Source organism: Myotis daubentonii, chromosome 6 (genome assembly GCF_963259705.1).
Source record: "Myotis daubentonii chromosome 6, mMyoDau2.1, whole genome shotgun sequence".
NCBI lineage: Eukaryota > Metazoa > Chordata > Mammalia > Chiroptera > Vespertilionidae > Myotis > Myotis daubentonii.
The window spans coordinates 37798349-37813916 of NC_081845.1; the positions used below are offsets into that span (position 1 = coordinate 37798349).

At 43.0% G+C, this 15568-nt stretch overlaps 1 protein-coding gene across 1 annotated transcript in view; it reads right to left on the reverse strand.

The window, feature by feature from the left end:
* Positions 1–2252: 2252 nt before the first annotated feature.
* The window catches only part of FIG4 (FIG4 phosphoinositide 5-phosphatase), a 102514-nt gene continuing 89198 nt past the window's right edge, over positions 2253–15568 (reverse strand). Inside the window, exon 23 of the mRNA XM_059700730.1 lies at positions 2253–2794. Within this exon, the coding sequence (XP_059556713.1) occupies positions 2617–2794 (178 nt within the window). The 3' untranslated portion in view covers positions 2253–2616. The remainder of the gene's footprint in view (positions 2795–15568) is intronic.

Genomic DNA, 15568 nt, shown 5'->3' on the forward strand with positions numbered 1-15568 from the left:
TTAGTTACACCCTCCTTGGGGCTATGTGCAGAGCAGTGATCTTCAGAAATTATTTTGTATGAGATTGTCCACAAAACTGCTTTCTCTCTATGCTGCTGAGTCCTCAGGGCAAGGAGCAGTCTTCCTCCCGCTTAACTCTAAACTCCAGCAGCCAGCGTGGCTCCCAGCACATGCCGGTGCTCAATAAAGTCAAGAAAAGGAGAAGCAGGGAGGAATTTCAACTCTCTTCTGCTCTGACCTAATGACTCTGGGTCAGAAGGAGGGATCACAGTGGGAAGAGTGCAGGGAGGCACTCCACAGAGATGAGATGTACTGGACAAAACAGCAGGTGCACACACAAACCCTAGCTGCCCAGCAGACACACAAACCTTCTTCTTTGCCCCAAACACTTCCAGAAATGTCTTCTAAGATAACCAGAGATCCCCTCCCACACACGTGAGCATGCACTCCCTCCCCTCCCCACAGGAAATCACTCAGAATCCAGCTGGTGTAGCCCCAGGTGGCACCATGAGGCCACTGCTCCCTGAGTGCAGGATCTTTGGAATGCACCTGTCTTAGCTATTCTGCCACCTTGGGACCAGAGGGTAAATTCTATCACCAGCCCAACCATCTCTAAAGTACAATTATTGTGGTGCAGGAGTAGGGGGAGGCAGGGGACAAGGGAAAAGAAAACTTTGTATTTAAATTATAATTCCCATTTTTTTAAAGGAAAAAAATGATGGTAGGGGAGTGCTGGAATCATTTGCTTTTTAGCAGGAAAAAAAATTGCAGACAGAGGCACTTTCCTTATTTCTACAACTAACCTGGAGGCCATAGTGTTTGTGACCCTCCCCCCCATCATCCAGGCCAGGTTTCTCTTGCTTTTCATCAGCATTCTAGCTGCTGCCTAGTTTAGCAAATCCTGTTTCCCAGTCCTCTTTCTCTACAAGCTAATGCAGGTGGTTTAGTTTTGTGTTTTTCTTTATGAAAAAGTCTTCTTCAACTACTGAGGATGAATTCCAGACTACAGTTCTTATTTACCAATTGGATGGCAATTACATCAGAGTCCACTCAGATGAATGTACCAAAGAAATGAACCCGTACAAGTATTTTGTGTGGGGGTAGTAGTTAAATGATAGCTGACTGTTCTTTATTCGTAAACTAGTGGCCCTGTGCATGAAATTTGTGCACATTAAAAGGAGATTAATTAGAGGAAATATTTTAATATTGCTATTTGCCCTTTCTCTGTAGTACATGTGCCATTTCCAAAATAACCTACCGCCTCTTCCGAAGGGAGCCAATTCAGTCTCAATAGGGAAGTAAAATAGATAATGTTCCCTTCAATAAAGGATCCATTTAACTGTACCAATCATCAGTTAGCTCTATTGTTTGTGAGGCAGGAGAGATTGAGAAAACAAATAAAAAATGCCAGGGGCAAACTAGAAAGAGAGAATATGTTTTAAAACGTGAATGTATTTTAAATGAGCAAAACATGACTTCAAGAAAAGCATGTTTGGGACATTGGGCCAGTTTCACCTCCTCTGGCCACGCTAAGCAGTTTTATTCTGAGCAGACAACACCAAATTCCTCTTGCCTATTATTTTGCCATTTTTTTCATCCTGGCTTTATGATGGCATCAACCAAATGTGTCTATTCTTAGGGGCTTAACTTTTATCTGCAATGTAGAATCTTCCACAGAACCCCAGAATCTCAGGTTTGCAGATACCTTCAAGGTCACTTCGGATGATCAGTTTCCTTCTCCCATTAGATGCTTGGTTTTCTTCTCTATTTTATTTATGAGGAGGGAGAACTGAGACAACTTGGGGGGAAAAGCATAGACATAATGAGATCAAACCATTTGTGTTAAACTACTAGAAAATGCTGAATGCTGTCCGTGCGATGTTGAACTGAACAGAGAACAGACCGTATGTGCACGAGATGAGTCAACCCCGACTGGACACCTAATGTCAAATCATGTAACACAGTGGCACACTATAAAACTTATGCAGGTAGCTGGTTTTTCATGTTTAATATTACATAACTTCATATCTATAGAAAGTTGGTCGGGATAGTTCAAAGACCTCATGTTTACTTTTTCCCAGATTTACAGTGACTAGCATTTGGCTCATTAGAGAGCACTTTGCTGACATCTTTATCCATAAATATTTAAGGGCTTCAAAGTAATACACTTTTTTATCAAAACACAAAGTTAACATAAAAACCATCAGAATAAATTTTAAATATATGTTAACTACAAAGAAAAATAATCTGACTTCATTTTGCAGGAATTTATTGGTCTCTTTTTTTTTTTTTTTTTTTTTTTACTGTGGTTACTCCCAGACCCTACTACAGTGCCTGGCACACAGCAGGTGCTAAATAAGTACCATTAAATTAATTTCAGAATGTGATGATGTGATACTATATTGACCGCATTTCTAAGCAAAGCATTTTTAAAATAAAGCAAAGACAATGACAGCAAAAATAGCCAGTCATTTCCTTATAACCTATAATTTATAATTCACCAGTTTCAAAAAGAGGAAAACCCTTTAGATGTAAAGGACTGCCAGGAAATCACCCTTTTAAAATGAGACAAAGCAGATGACAACATAAGCAAGCGGACTTGGCTGGCCTCTCTCCTCACAGGTAGCGGTTTCGGATGTACTCCCGGTACACGAAGGAGTCTTCCTTCCCCAGGGGCTGCATGATACCTTCACTGGCCTGGATGTGGGCCTGGAAGATCTCAGTAGATTTTCTGTCCACTCTTGGTGGCTGAACTTCATAGATATTATCTTGTGAGAAAGCTGAGATGGGTGTTCTACAACAGAGAAGAGAAGAGAAGAAGGCTACATTAAAGAAAATAAAGGAAGGACCACAGGGAGCGGGGGTCTCAACACGTCTGAGGGCTGCTGACCTTGAACATGCGGACTTAGCAGTAACGACGGGCTATAGTGACCTCTGTCCCTCTGGGCTGGCTTCCTCCCCTGCCTAGAGGACAGAGCTGGGCCAGCACCTGCCCAGGGAGCCTTTCCTGAAGCACAGGCTGGGCAGGCACCCTCCTCTGTTCCCACAGCTGTGGGCACACCCATGTCTCTGCACCCGTCTCCCCCCTCACATGACTGGAGAAACTTCTGGAGGGGGCTGTAGGGACCATTTGCTCCTTGGCCACATAGTAGGCACTCTATCATTTTTTTGTATGTGTATATTGATTCTGTATTCTGCAACTTTATTGAATTCTTTTATTAGTTCTAACAGGTATCAATAGTTTTTTAAAGGAAGATTTAGTAGGAATCTGTGAAGTAGAAGATACTAGTAATTCCCATCTCACAGGCTGGCAAGAGGAATAAATGAGTTTATGTGTGTGAAGTGCTCAATTAGCACAGTGCCTGGCACACAATAAGTGCTCAGTAAACGTGAGCCATTGTTAATAACTATAGGTGCCTAATTCCTTGTCTGCAGTTCTGAAATCCTAAAAGCTTTAATGACCTAATGTTACTTTGCTGGTAGAGCCTGACCCAATGGAAACTCATTTGGAGGCACATCCTAACCTGAACTGACAATACTCATCCCACTTCTTCATGGGACTGTTACGGTATTTGATGATCAGACAAGGCCTCGAATCACACTGGGGATATTATTATAAGGCCTATGTGCCATCTTGGTATGCGAACATCCCCCAAATTCTGAATTCTGAAACACATCTGGCCTCAGGCTTTAGGATGAGGGATTGTGGATCTGTCATAGGCAGCTTCCTTCCTTTCTGAGGTGATCTGAAAAGCACCCAAGAATCTCTCTATTCAAAAACACTCCTCCATTCCCACCCACCTAGCCCGCTATAGTGCGTGAAATTGCCATCCACCCCTTGGGGAAGGCGCTGCCTCCAGAAAGGCCTTGTCATAATGCAGCAAGGAGTCTGCCACACCCTCCACTCAAAGAAGGCTGGGCACCCATTAGTTATTACATTCTTAACTGGAGGCAGGTCCTCAAGGGATGAGTCAACCAAGTCAGGTGCGATGCGGAGTGAGTATGTGCAGAGTGTGGGGGGAAGGTTAAGAAGAGGCCACCGATGGGGGAGGATGGTCATCTAAAACGACGCCGTGAGGCACTGGGAGTGCAACTGCAACACCCTGGACCGCTCAGCCCAGGCTGGGCCTCCACGGGGAGGGGAGCTCTCCCCATCAGGGCACCAAGATGACACAAAGACAAAGTCATCTTTGTCCAGGCTGGGGTCCCAGGAGCTAACCTCCGTTGTCTGCACCTTGGTAACATATTTAAACTCAAATCTGATATATAGTTTATGAAATACTCCCTTTTTTTTCAAAGCACTCTTGGTAATGTCACGTAATCTCAGACTGGATCCTCATTTAATTAAACAAAAACCAAAGGATGAAATGGTTTACTCACAGTTTTTTTTAAAAAATCAATGGCCAAGGTGAAAGAATCCTGAGATTCTGAACCTCAGTCTGTACACCAGCCTGGCACTCCTGCTCTTCTTCAAGATAACAAAAGTCACTGTTATTGTAATTTCTGTGGCTGACACATTACAATGGTGAGTAATTAGGATGAGTAATATATGAACTCTTCTCAGTTTTCCCTCACAAAAACACAGCAACTCTACCGTCATTTACATAATTCAAAGTGAGATGCTAGAATCCTTCGACGATTGATAATATTCAGTCAAATCATTGTAACCTGACCTTTAAAAAGGAGGCTCCACTAGCCTTTAGAGAGATTGTCATCAGAGCGCCAGCCACAGTAACGCCTCCTGAACCACACCCTCTCCACCTGTCTGTCTCCTCCCTCTCACATCCCTCTCACATCTATTATTTTGATTTTCACACCCATCCTGGAATTATACTCTCCATTTTACAGATGGGACATTTAAAGTTAATTTTTACATAGGACGGATGGTTTCTATCCTGTCTTTGAAGCCAGGCCTTTGCCAGGAACCCTCTGTGTATCAATGAAGACCTCTCTGGGTGAAATCACACCCGACGTCCAATGAATGGAGCAAGACACGGTCTGGGAACTAAATCTTAATGTAGCCAAGAAGGGAAAATGCCCGGTCACCAAAGGCCTCCGCTGAAGACACAGGCAGGCAGGCTGCAGGAGGTAGCAGCCTGGAGCCCAGCGACTGCCTGGCCACGTACGGCCAGCACTACACAAACAGGGCCACAGACCAGCCACTGCCACCCGGTGCCTGGGCTTTCAGTGAGCCACCAGGAGTCCTCACCCTAGTTCTCAGTAAACTGCTTCACTGCGCGTGGAGTCAAACCATTACAAACACTCTGAACACGAAATGCCGAACATGGGCCTTAAATAGCACCAGGCTGAGTGCTGGTGGAGTGTGTGTGTGTATGGGGGGGGGGGGGGGGCGGTTTCAGGGCTCCAACACTACCTCATCAGTTTCAAAACAGTGTGGGGAGTCAGCAAATGTATCAGCCTGCCCCCCCCCGTCCTTTTTATTCTTCTAGATATTAAATAACAAAACTGTAATGTTAAAATGTTTATTAATGGATTTGGGCCAGAAAGAAGCTTAAGGCATATCTATAATGAGAATGAGTTCCTCAGTCTTTTTTTTTTTTTTTTTCAGAGAGAGGACAGGAGAGGGAGAGAGATACAAACATCCATGAGAGAGAAACAGAGATCAGCGGCCTCCTACATGCCCCCACCTGGGGATCGAGCCCGCAACCAGGGCATGTGCCCTGACCGGGAATCGAACGGGTGACCTCCTGGTGCATGGGTTGACACTCAACCACTGAGCCACACCAGCCGGGCATGTTCCTCAGTCTTAAGGCTGCGGTTTTCCAAGTGTGGTCCCCAGACCGGCAGCATCACCTAGAAACTTGTTAGAAATGCACGTTCTCAGGCTCACCCAGACCCACGGAATCGGAAACCCTGAGGGTGGGGAGCAGCAAAGGTGAAACAAGTCCTCCAGGTGGTTTTGATATTTGGTAAAGTTTAAGGATCTTTGGTCTAAGGACACCAAAATTATCTAAAATGCCACACACAAAAAAAATCTTTTTGTGGACAATGAGCAAAACTGAATATTTTAAAGCAAGGTATATCTTTTTGAATGATATACTATCACTAACTCTACTGAGAAAGCATCATTTAACATTTGTAAACATAACAATTATAACAACTATAAAGAGAAGCAGCAATATTAGATTCACCACACATTTGCTAATGATTTTTTTGTTGGCTTACACATATCCAAGGTGGGGAAAAAATACAAGAACACCCAAGACCCTCATAGGGCCTGCTGGTTGGCATTTTGTCTCTGAAGGCACTGGGCAGAGATGGAAGTAAAACCACTAACATTCCCAATACTACTTAGAATTGCCTTTTTATTAGCTTACATGGCATCTGTTTCTGTATGGAAAAGAAAAAACCAACAGTATTTAAACACTAAATGATGTGAAAACTTTCAGGCTCATTTCTTTTTATCTACAACTAGAGGCCTGATGCACGAATTTGTGCACAGGTGGGGTCCCTCTGGGTGGCCTGCAGGGATCGGCCGAAACCCTCAGTCTAATGCTGCCTGCAGCTCCTATCTGCCGCTCCAGTCCTGATCAGGAGAGGCTTGCGCTGCTGCAGCAGCACTTACCAGCCATGAGCCCTGCAGTCTGGCGTTCTCCCAGTGGGAATGGCCTGTGGGATCGGGCTGAAACCAGCTTTCCAACATCCCCTGAGGGGTCCAGGATTGTGAGAGGGTACAGGCCAGGCTGAAGGACCCCACTGGTGCACGATTGGGCCGGGGAGCGACCAAGGGAGGGCTCTAGGGTGTGTCCAGCCCATCTCACTCAGTCTGGATTGGCGAGACCCCAGCAACAAGCTAACCTACCATCTGAGCAACTGCCCCCTGGTGGTCAGTGCACATCATAGCGACTGGTCGACCAGTTGACTGTCTGCCCCCTGGTGGCCAGTGCACATCATAGCGAGCGGTTGAGCAGCCTTAGCATATCATTAGCATATTACACTTTGATTGGTTGTTCTGTTGTTCTGCCGTTCTATTTGCATATTATCCTTTTATTATATAGGATACCTAGGTCCATCTTTGAGGAGAGCTCTGCATTTCCCCTCAAGGAATGTTACAGTCCTGTTTAGAATAATGTACTTGCCAGCTCATTGGTGGGCTGCTTGCCCCATGCTGCTGGGTGCACTCAGACAGCGAGGCTGGATGGCACTTAGCCTTGACTGCAGTCCCCATTCACAGAAGGGCAGCCCTTCAGACAGAAATCCATCAGACACACCACATGTTTTTAAATGAAATCTTACGGGTGCCCTGCCATGCTCTTTCTTAAATGTGGTATTACTCACTTGGTTAAAATCTGACCATGTCTGATAATAACCATATCTCACACTTGGATGCAGAACTAATATTTGAGTCCCTTGTAAAGTTCAATTCCTGTTGAAGTAAAACTTTTTTTCTGACTTATACCCGGTAAACACATGTTGGTTTCACAAGAAAATATTTAATTGGTCAGATTGACATGTCTTCTGAATTTAGTAATGTCATGATGATTTGCAGTTGGTAACAGAAGAACTAGATAATATTTGTATAATTGCAATAATTTTATATACGGTATGTGATACTTTTTCATATGTTAAAATCGTGCACTTTTCCTATCATTAGCATTTTGGCATACATCAAATCCCATGTGGCGTTTCCAGAAAATTGAGTAATGGTTCTAAATACAATATATTTCCCTTCTAGTGGTCCCTTCTGTTGCTACCACAAACTCCAAGTTTTCTCCCAACATGGCTGTTTTCACCTCACCAAATCATTCTTTGTCGGACATGACCAAGTCACAGAATCGAAAGAATATCATAGCTGAATAAGACCTTACAAAATACCTCGGCCAACTCCTTTATTTGCAGATGACGGTCATCATTAGGTCCTTTCTCTTGTTACTTTCTCTACTTTCTAGGAGAAAACTATAATTAAGGCATGTTCATGGCCATCAGATGCTGTGGGCTCAGTGGAACAAAACCTCAGCAAATGCTTGACTAGTACGAGCCCTTGATCATGAGTCTATTTGTCTTTCTGCCAGTTTTGTAATTTCTATTAGGAAATAATAACCCTTATCGTCAAACAGGCAGAGGGGCCTATGGTATACATTGCCATGAAATGGTTTTCTCTCTCTAGCCTTTAATATTTCTCAGGCCCTTGAGCCCTTAGTTTGTGGATGCCATTCTAACAGCTTATTTCTGTGACCATCCATTGCTTCTTTTGAGTCCCCTTGCTAGGATGCTTATATCTTCACAAGTTACACATATACACAGAAGTCTAGTCAAGAATCTATTCTACCAAGGTGATATAGTTGCTTTTTCATGTTGAAAAAAAATCAAGCTAATGTGCTTAGAGATGGTCCCTGTAGGGCAGCAGAAGTACAACTAGCCTTAGGGACATTAAAATATGACTGCCTATCAGCTATACTGTTACTGCAGCGAATGGGAAACAGCTAGTATACCAAGGACCTTACCCCACTATCCAATTCGGGTGCTTTCCTCATTCTTGCCTAGTGGAATTTCATCGCTGCTAACAGCAATGGCAGTTGTATGTTTCCCATTCTCTCCCTTTTGGAATGAGGGTTTTTCTCTCCGTTTGCCATTGTATGTTGGGAGCAGACAGGCAATCTTTTTGTTTATAGGTCACTAGATTAGAAGCCTCATCTGGGCCTGGTAAAGACAGCTGCATTAATCCCAGAGATCCTGGACTTTGAGTGGGATGCAATATCTTAGTGGGAGGGGGAAGGGGGTTCTACTTATAGCGAGAACATATTCATGGATAATTGAATAGCTAGAGAGGTAGACTGTGACAGATAACAGATTACTTTTTTAAAAATTCTTTATTGTTTAAAGTATTATATATAGTATTACATATGTCTCCTTTGACCTCCCCCCGGCCACCCCTACTCCCTAGCACATGCCCTCACGACCCTAGTGTCTGTGTCCATTGGTTATCCTCATATGCATGCATACAAGTCCTTTGGTTGATCTCTTACCCACCCCATTCCTGTGCCTTCCCTCTGAAGGTTGATGGTCTGTTCCATGCTTCTCTCTCTCTGGGTCTATTTTTGTTCATCAGCTTATGTTGTTCATTATATCACACATATGAGTGAGATCATGTGATATTTATCTTTCTACGACTGGCTTATTTCACTTAGCATAACGCTCTCCAGGTCCATCCATGCTGTTGCAAATGGTAAGAGTTCTTTCTTTCTTACAGCAGCATAGTATTCCATTGTGTAGATGTACCACTTTTTTAACCCACTCATCTGCTGATGGGCACTTAGACTGTTTCCAAATCTTATTGTAAATGGTGCTGCTATGAACATAGGGGTGCATATGTCATTTCTGATTGGTGTTTCTGGTTTCTTGGGATAAAAATTGAAGTTCCATTTTGAATTTTTTGAGGAAACTCCATACTGTTTTCCACAGTGGCTGCACCAGTCTGCATTCCCACCAGCAGTGCACAAGGATTCCTTTTTCTCCGCATCCTCACCAGCACTTGTTGTTTGTTGATTTGTTGATGATAGCCACTCTGATGGGTTTTGATTTGCATCTTTTGGATGATTAGTGACTTTGAGTATTCCATATAATAAAAGCCTAATATGCTAAGTGTCCGGTCGTCCATTCAACCAATCAAAGCATAATATGTTAATGATATGCTAAGGCCACTCAAATGCTTGCTATGATGTGCACTGACCACCAGGGGGCAAACACTCTGGTAGGTTAGCTTGCTGCTGGGGTCCAGCCAATTGGGACTGAGCGAGGAGCAGGCCTAAGCCATCAGTCGGACATCCCCTGAGGGGTTCCAGGACTACGAGAAGGCACAGGTCGGGCTGAAAGACCTCCCCCACCCCCAACACACACACACGCGCGCGCGCATGTGCGCGTGAGGGTGCCCAAGTTTCGTGCACCGGGCCTCTAGTGTTTTCATATGTCTCTTGGCCTTCTGTATGTCTGCTTTCAAAAAGTGTCTATTTAAGTCCTTTGCCCATTTTTTGATTGGATTGTTTATCTTCCTTTTGTTAATAAGATGTATGAATTCCCTATAAATTTTGAAGATTAGGCCCTTATCAAATATAACATTGGCAAATATGGTCTCACATGCAGTGGGCTTTCTTATTGTTTTGTTGATGGTTTCTTTTGCTGTGCAGAAGCTTTTTATTTTATTTATTTATTTTTTAAAATATATTTTATTGATTTTTTACAGAGAGGAAGGGAGAGAGATAGAGAGTTAGCAACATCGATGAGAGAGAAACATCGATCAGCTGCCTCCTGCACATCTCCTACTGGGGATATGCCTGCAACCCAGGTACATGCCCTTGACCGGAATCGAACCTGGGACCTTTCAGTCCGCAGGCCGACACTCTATCCACTGAGCCAAACCAGTTTCGGCGAAGCTTTTTATTTTTATGTAGTCCCATTTGTTTATTTTCTCTTTCGTTTCCAATGCCCTAGGAGCTGCTGTATTGGTGAAGAAATTGCTTCGGCATATGTCTGAGATTTTGTTGCCTTTGGATTCCTCTAGTATTTTTATGGTTTCCCATCTTACATTTAAGTCCTTTATCCATTTTGAGTTTATTTTTGTGTATGGTGTAAGTTGGTGGTCTAGTTTCATTTTTTTGCATATATCTGTCCAATTTTCTCACCACCATTTATTGAAGAGACTGTCTTGACTCCATTGTATACTCTTGCCTCCTTTGTCAAATATTCATTGAACATAATGGCTTGGGTTGCTTTCTGGGTTCTCTGTTCTGTTCCATTGGTCTATATGTCTGTTCTTTTGCCAGTACCAGGCAGTTTTGAGAACAGTGGCTTTGTAATACAGCTTGCTATCTGGTATTGTGATCCCTCCCACTTTGTTCTTCTTTCTCAGGATTGCTGCAGCTACTCGGGGTCTTTTTTCATTCCAGATGAATTTTTGGAGAGTTTGTTCTAGGTCTGTGAAATATGCCATAGGTATTTTAATGGGGATTGCATTAAACAGGTTAGATTTCTTAATAGCCACTTGAACTCCCCTTCCAGCATGCAGAGGCTCTAAAGCAAAAAATAATTTTGTTCCCTTCAATTCAGGTTAAAAATGTGATTTACATTCTACCCACCACTTGTACTACAGAAGGCTAAGATTTGGAACTGAGTCATATATAAAGAAGCAAGATGTACAGTGTCCGTTTTGCAGACTGTGGCAAAGGTGACAAGGTTCTGAGTTGGCCCCTGCAGTGGCAGCTTCCTGGTTATGGCTGGGGTGGCTGGTTTTGCAGCCAGCAGCCACGGTGATAGCTTCCTGATCAGGGCAGATGCAGCAGCCGCTCCAAGAGTTTGCCACGTGGTTTTGGGAGTTGTTCCTGGAAGTTGGTCTACAGTCGGTTTCTCTGGCCCTCCTGTGATTCTGAAAACCACCTAAAACACTATAATAAATCACTTTCTGTATAATGAACTACCTGGAGTTGATTATTTATTTCTGCAACTGAATTCTGACCACCATAGCCAGCCAAAGAGCAAAGCGCATCAGCTCCAGCTCTCTCTTGCTTTACCCAGGAGCAGGCAGCCAGGCTAGTGGGAAGGGGCCACTTGCAGCTACTGAAGGGACAGGCTACCACAGCACGTATATGGATGGCAATGGAATACTTAAATGTCTAATGTCTTGGCCATAGTCATTTATATTTTTATTGGTCCAGGTACAACAGAATGACAGTGGTTTTATATTCTCTTTGAAAACGAAAATGTTATTTGTGTTTCTAAAACAAGTTTTGGTTTTAGGGAAATAAAGCAGAATGCCTTTTGGACTTGAAACTGGTAAAATGTTGTCAATTTAGAGTGCAATTTATAAACTGTATGGTTTCCCTCCATCTGCAGAGCATATTATCTTTCTAGTTGTAAAATGAAATGCAGTTTTCCTCTGTTTTCTGTTTTGATGACAAAGACCGGGGAAGTGGCCAACAGTATCTGGTGCCACTGGCCACGGGGACTGGTTATCTTACACATCCTGGGTCTTTTCTGCCAATAAGGACAGGCTGCACATCACAGGCATAACAGCTGTTCTCAAAGGACAAAGAATGAGGAGAGCATCCCAACAGAGGACAGACCCAGGTGGGGAGTTAAAGGCTGAGGGGTCAGCAGGGCTCCGTGTGCAAGGGTAGCCTGAAGAGGTATGTTGGAGCCTGAGCAAGAAGAGGCAGATGTGGGTATCCCTATGGGGGAGGGGTCTGCAGCCCAAGGGGATGAAGCAGGCATTCATGAGGGTGGGTGTCTTGCGAGAGAGTCAGAGTCTGAATGGAGGGCATCCACATTTGGGAAAGGGTGGATGCAGTGGAGATGGGAGACTGGGTATGTACGGAGGAATGAATCAAATAAATAAATATAATATGGGTAACAGGAGCTCAATCTCTCACTGGAGAAGAAAGCACTAAAATGGAAAGGGAAAAAGATAGAAAAAAATGCTGGATACCTATAATTAGAGGTCTCAATATGAACTTAGGGATTTAAATATCCTCCTATATAATAAAAGGGTAATATGCAAATCAACCAAACAGCGGAACGACGGGTCGCTGTGATGCACACTGACCACCAGGGGGCAGACGCTCAACGCAGGAGCCACAAGTCAGGTTGATGGCTGGCGAGCACAGCAGCAGTGGTGGGAGCCTCTCCTGCCTCCGTAGCAGCGCTAAGGATGTCTGACTGATGGCTCCTGGACTGCGAGAGGGTGCAGGCCGGATGGAGAGACCCCACTCCCAAGTGCACGAATCTCGTGCACTGGGCCGCTAGTATTATATAATATACTATATATACACACATACACACACACATACATATATACACATATAAGTATATAGTATATACATATATATGTACACATTTACATATACAGGTCTGCATATACTTACATATATATGTATATGTAAATGTGTGTATGTTCTATGAATGGTCCTGGCAACAGCAATGCCCCAATGCAATAGGCAAACCTAATGCCCAGATCTTGGCTTTATTACCATTTTCCACTAAAAGAAACCAGAGATCCTTAGAAAAATTACTGATTTCAGGGTTAGAGCAAGTACAGGACATGATGAGATTAGAACAACTTGTGCCAGAAATCAAGGATGTGCTCAAAAAATGATGAGGACATGTCCTAAGCACACACTAGCCAAGTTTAAGGCATCTTGTGAAATTTGGGACAATTTGAACATCAACATAAAAAATGATAGCAACAAATTATCCCCCATTGAATAACACAGGAGACCAAGATCTCACAATGAGAAATATAAATAAATAAATAAGTTTAAAGATCGATGAAGGAATATTTACATAGTTTCAAATTAACTCCCATAAAATATTCACAAATTAAAAGAGAAAATAAAAGAGAAACTGCAGAGTAGAAAAGCCCAGGAGATATCACTTTAATCAAGGGATTGAAATAAAGACCATTAATAATGGGATGAATTGAAATTGTGTGTCACCTGATAGGATGCAATGAAAAGAGCCCATGCTGCCAACTGGTATGGCTCAGTGGTTGAGTATCAACCCATGAACCCAGGAGGTCACAGTTCAATTCCCGGTCAGGGCACATGCTGGGTTGTGGGCTTGATCCCCAGTGTGGGGAGTGCAGGAGGCAGCCAATCAATGCTTCTCTCTCATCATTGACGTTTCTTTCTCTCTCTTCCCCTTCCTTTCTGAAATAAATAAAAATATATGTATATAAAAAATAAAAATTAAAAAAAAGAGGCCAGGATCACTTCTGTGCTATTCCTGCCTGTATTCATTATGTACTGTAAGCCAACAAACACTTATGTCACAGTTTCTGGGGGTCAGGAATTTGGGAGTGGCTTAGTTGGGTGGTTCTGGTTCAAGGTCTCACAAGGTCAAAGTTAAGTTATTTGCCAGGGCAACAGTCAACTCAAGGTTTAACTGGGGCTGAAGAATCTACTTCTAAGCTCACTCAACATGGTTGGCAAGGCCTCAATTTCTCACTGGCTGTTGGCTAGACGCCTCAGTTTCTTGCCATTTGGGCCTATCCAAAGGGCTGCTCACAAGATGAAGCATGCTTCCCCAAGAGCAAGTGATCCAAGAGATCACTTTTTAAAAAATATATATTTTATTGATTTTTTACAGAGAGGAAGGGAGAGAGATAGAGAGTTAGAAACATCGATGAGAGAGAAACATCGATCAGCTGCCTCCTGCACACCTCCCACTGGGGATGTGCCCACAACCAACGTACATGCCCTTGACCGGAATCGAACCTGGGACCTTTCAGTCCGCAGGCCGACGCTCTATCCACTGAGCCAAACCGGTTTCGGCAAGAGATCACTTTTTAAAAGGAATTTATTTTATTTTTTCCATCGCCTTTTATCCCCTCTATGTCCTCTTCCACCTCACCCATCCCCCTCTGCTAGAGATCACTTTTGTAACCTAATCACTTCTGCTATATGCTCTTGATACAAAAATTAACTCTGGTACAATGTGGGAAGAGACTAAGGGTGTGATAACAGGAGGTAGGGCCCATCTGAAGGCTGGCAAACACTGCCAAAGATACACTGAAGCATGGTGGCAACCATGCCTGGTGGGAATTGCTGCTTAATATTTTAACCCTGCTGACTTGGCTTCTGTCGTTACTTGCTTGCTAAAACAATAGAAAAGTTACTTTGATTTTCTGAACTTATGTATGCTATCCCAATCGATTGAATACTCCATTGTTGGTGGTTTGAATATCCCATTGATTGTGATCTTACTGGTTATCGAAGCACATTCTTCTGTACTTGGAAACCAGAACAGCACAATTACCCTAAATTGCCTCAGTGGCTACAGATAATGTGTTCCGGTTGACTCAGTGGACCCAAGACCAGGACAACACAATTATTCTAAATTGCCTCAGTGGCTCCAGATAATGTGTTTCCGTTGATTCAGTGATCTGAAGACCCAAAACTATAATTCATCTTTATAGATAACTAACTTGCTCAATTTTGCTTCTGTAACTGCTTTGTGCAAACCAGGTTCCTCATTCCAAACCCAAAGATGTAATCAATACCTTTGTGATTTTTGCCTATATAAATCTGTGTTGCAGCTACTTAATCACTATGAGATTTGAGAGAGCAAAATGCCCTCTCATAGTCCCGGATTTGAAATAAATTTGACTCCTTAATTCGACTTCTTGAGGCATCCTTGTTTGATTTGCGGGGTACATGACAACAACATAACCTGAAGATAATCATGGCAAACCCAGATTGAGGGCTATTCTACAACATAACTGGCTTGTATTTTTCCAAGTGTCATGGTCAGACCAGATGGCTTCACTACTGAATCCTACCAAACATTCAAAGATTCCTATCTTTCTCAAACTCTTCCAAAAAATTGAAGAAGAGGCAATACTTCCTAACACATTTTATGAAGTCAACATACCCCTGATACCAAAACGTGACAAGGATAACAAAAAAGAAAACTACAAACCAATATCTCTGATGAATATGGATGCAAAAAATCCTAAACAAAATACTAACAAACAGAATACAACAATATATTAAAAAAATAATATGCCATGATCAAGTGGGGTTCATTCCAGGGGCACAAGGATGGTTCAACATATGCA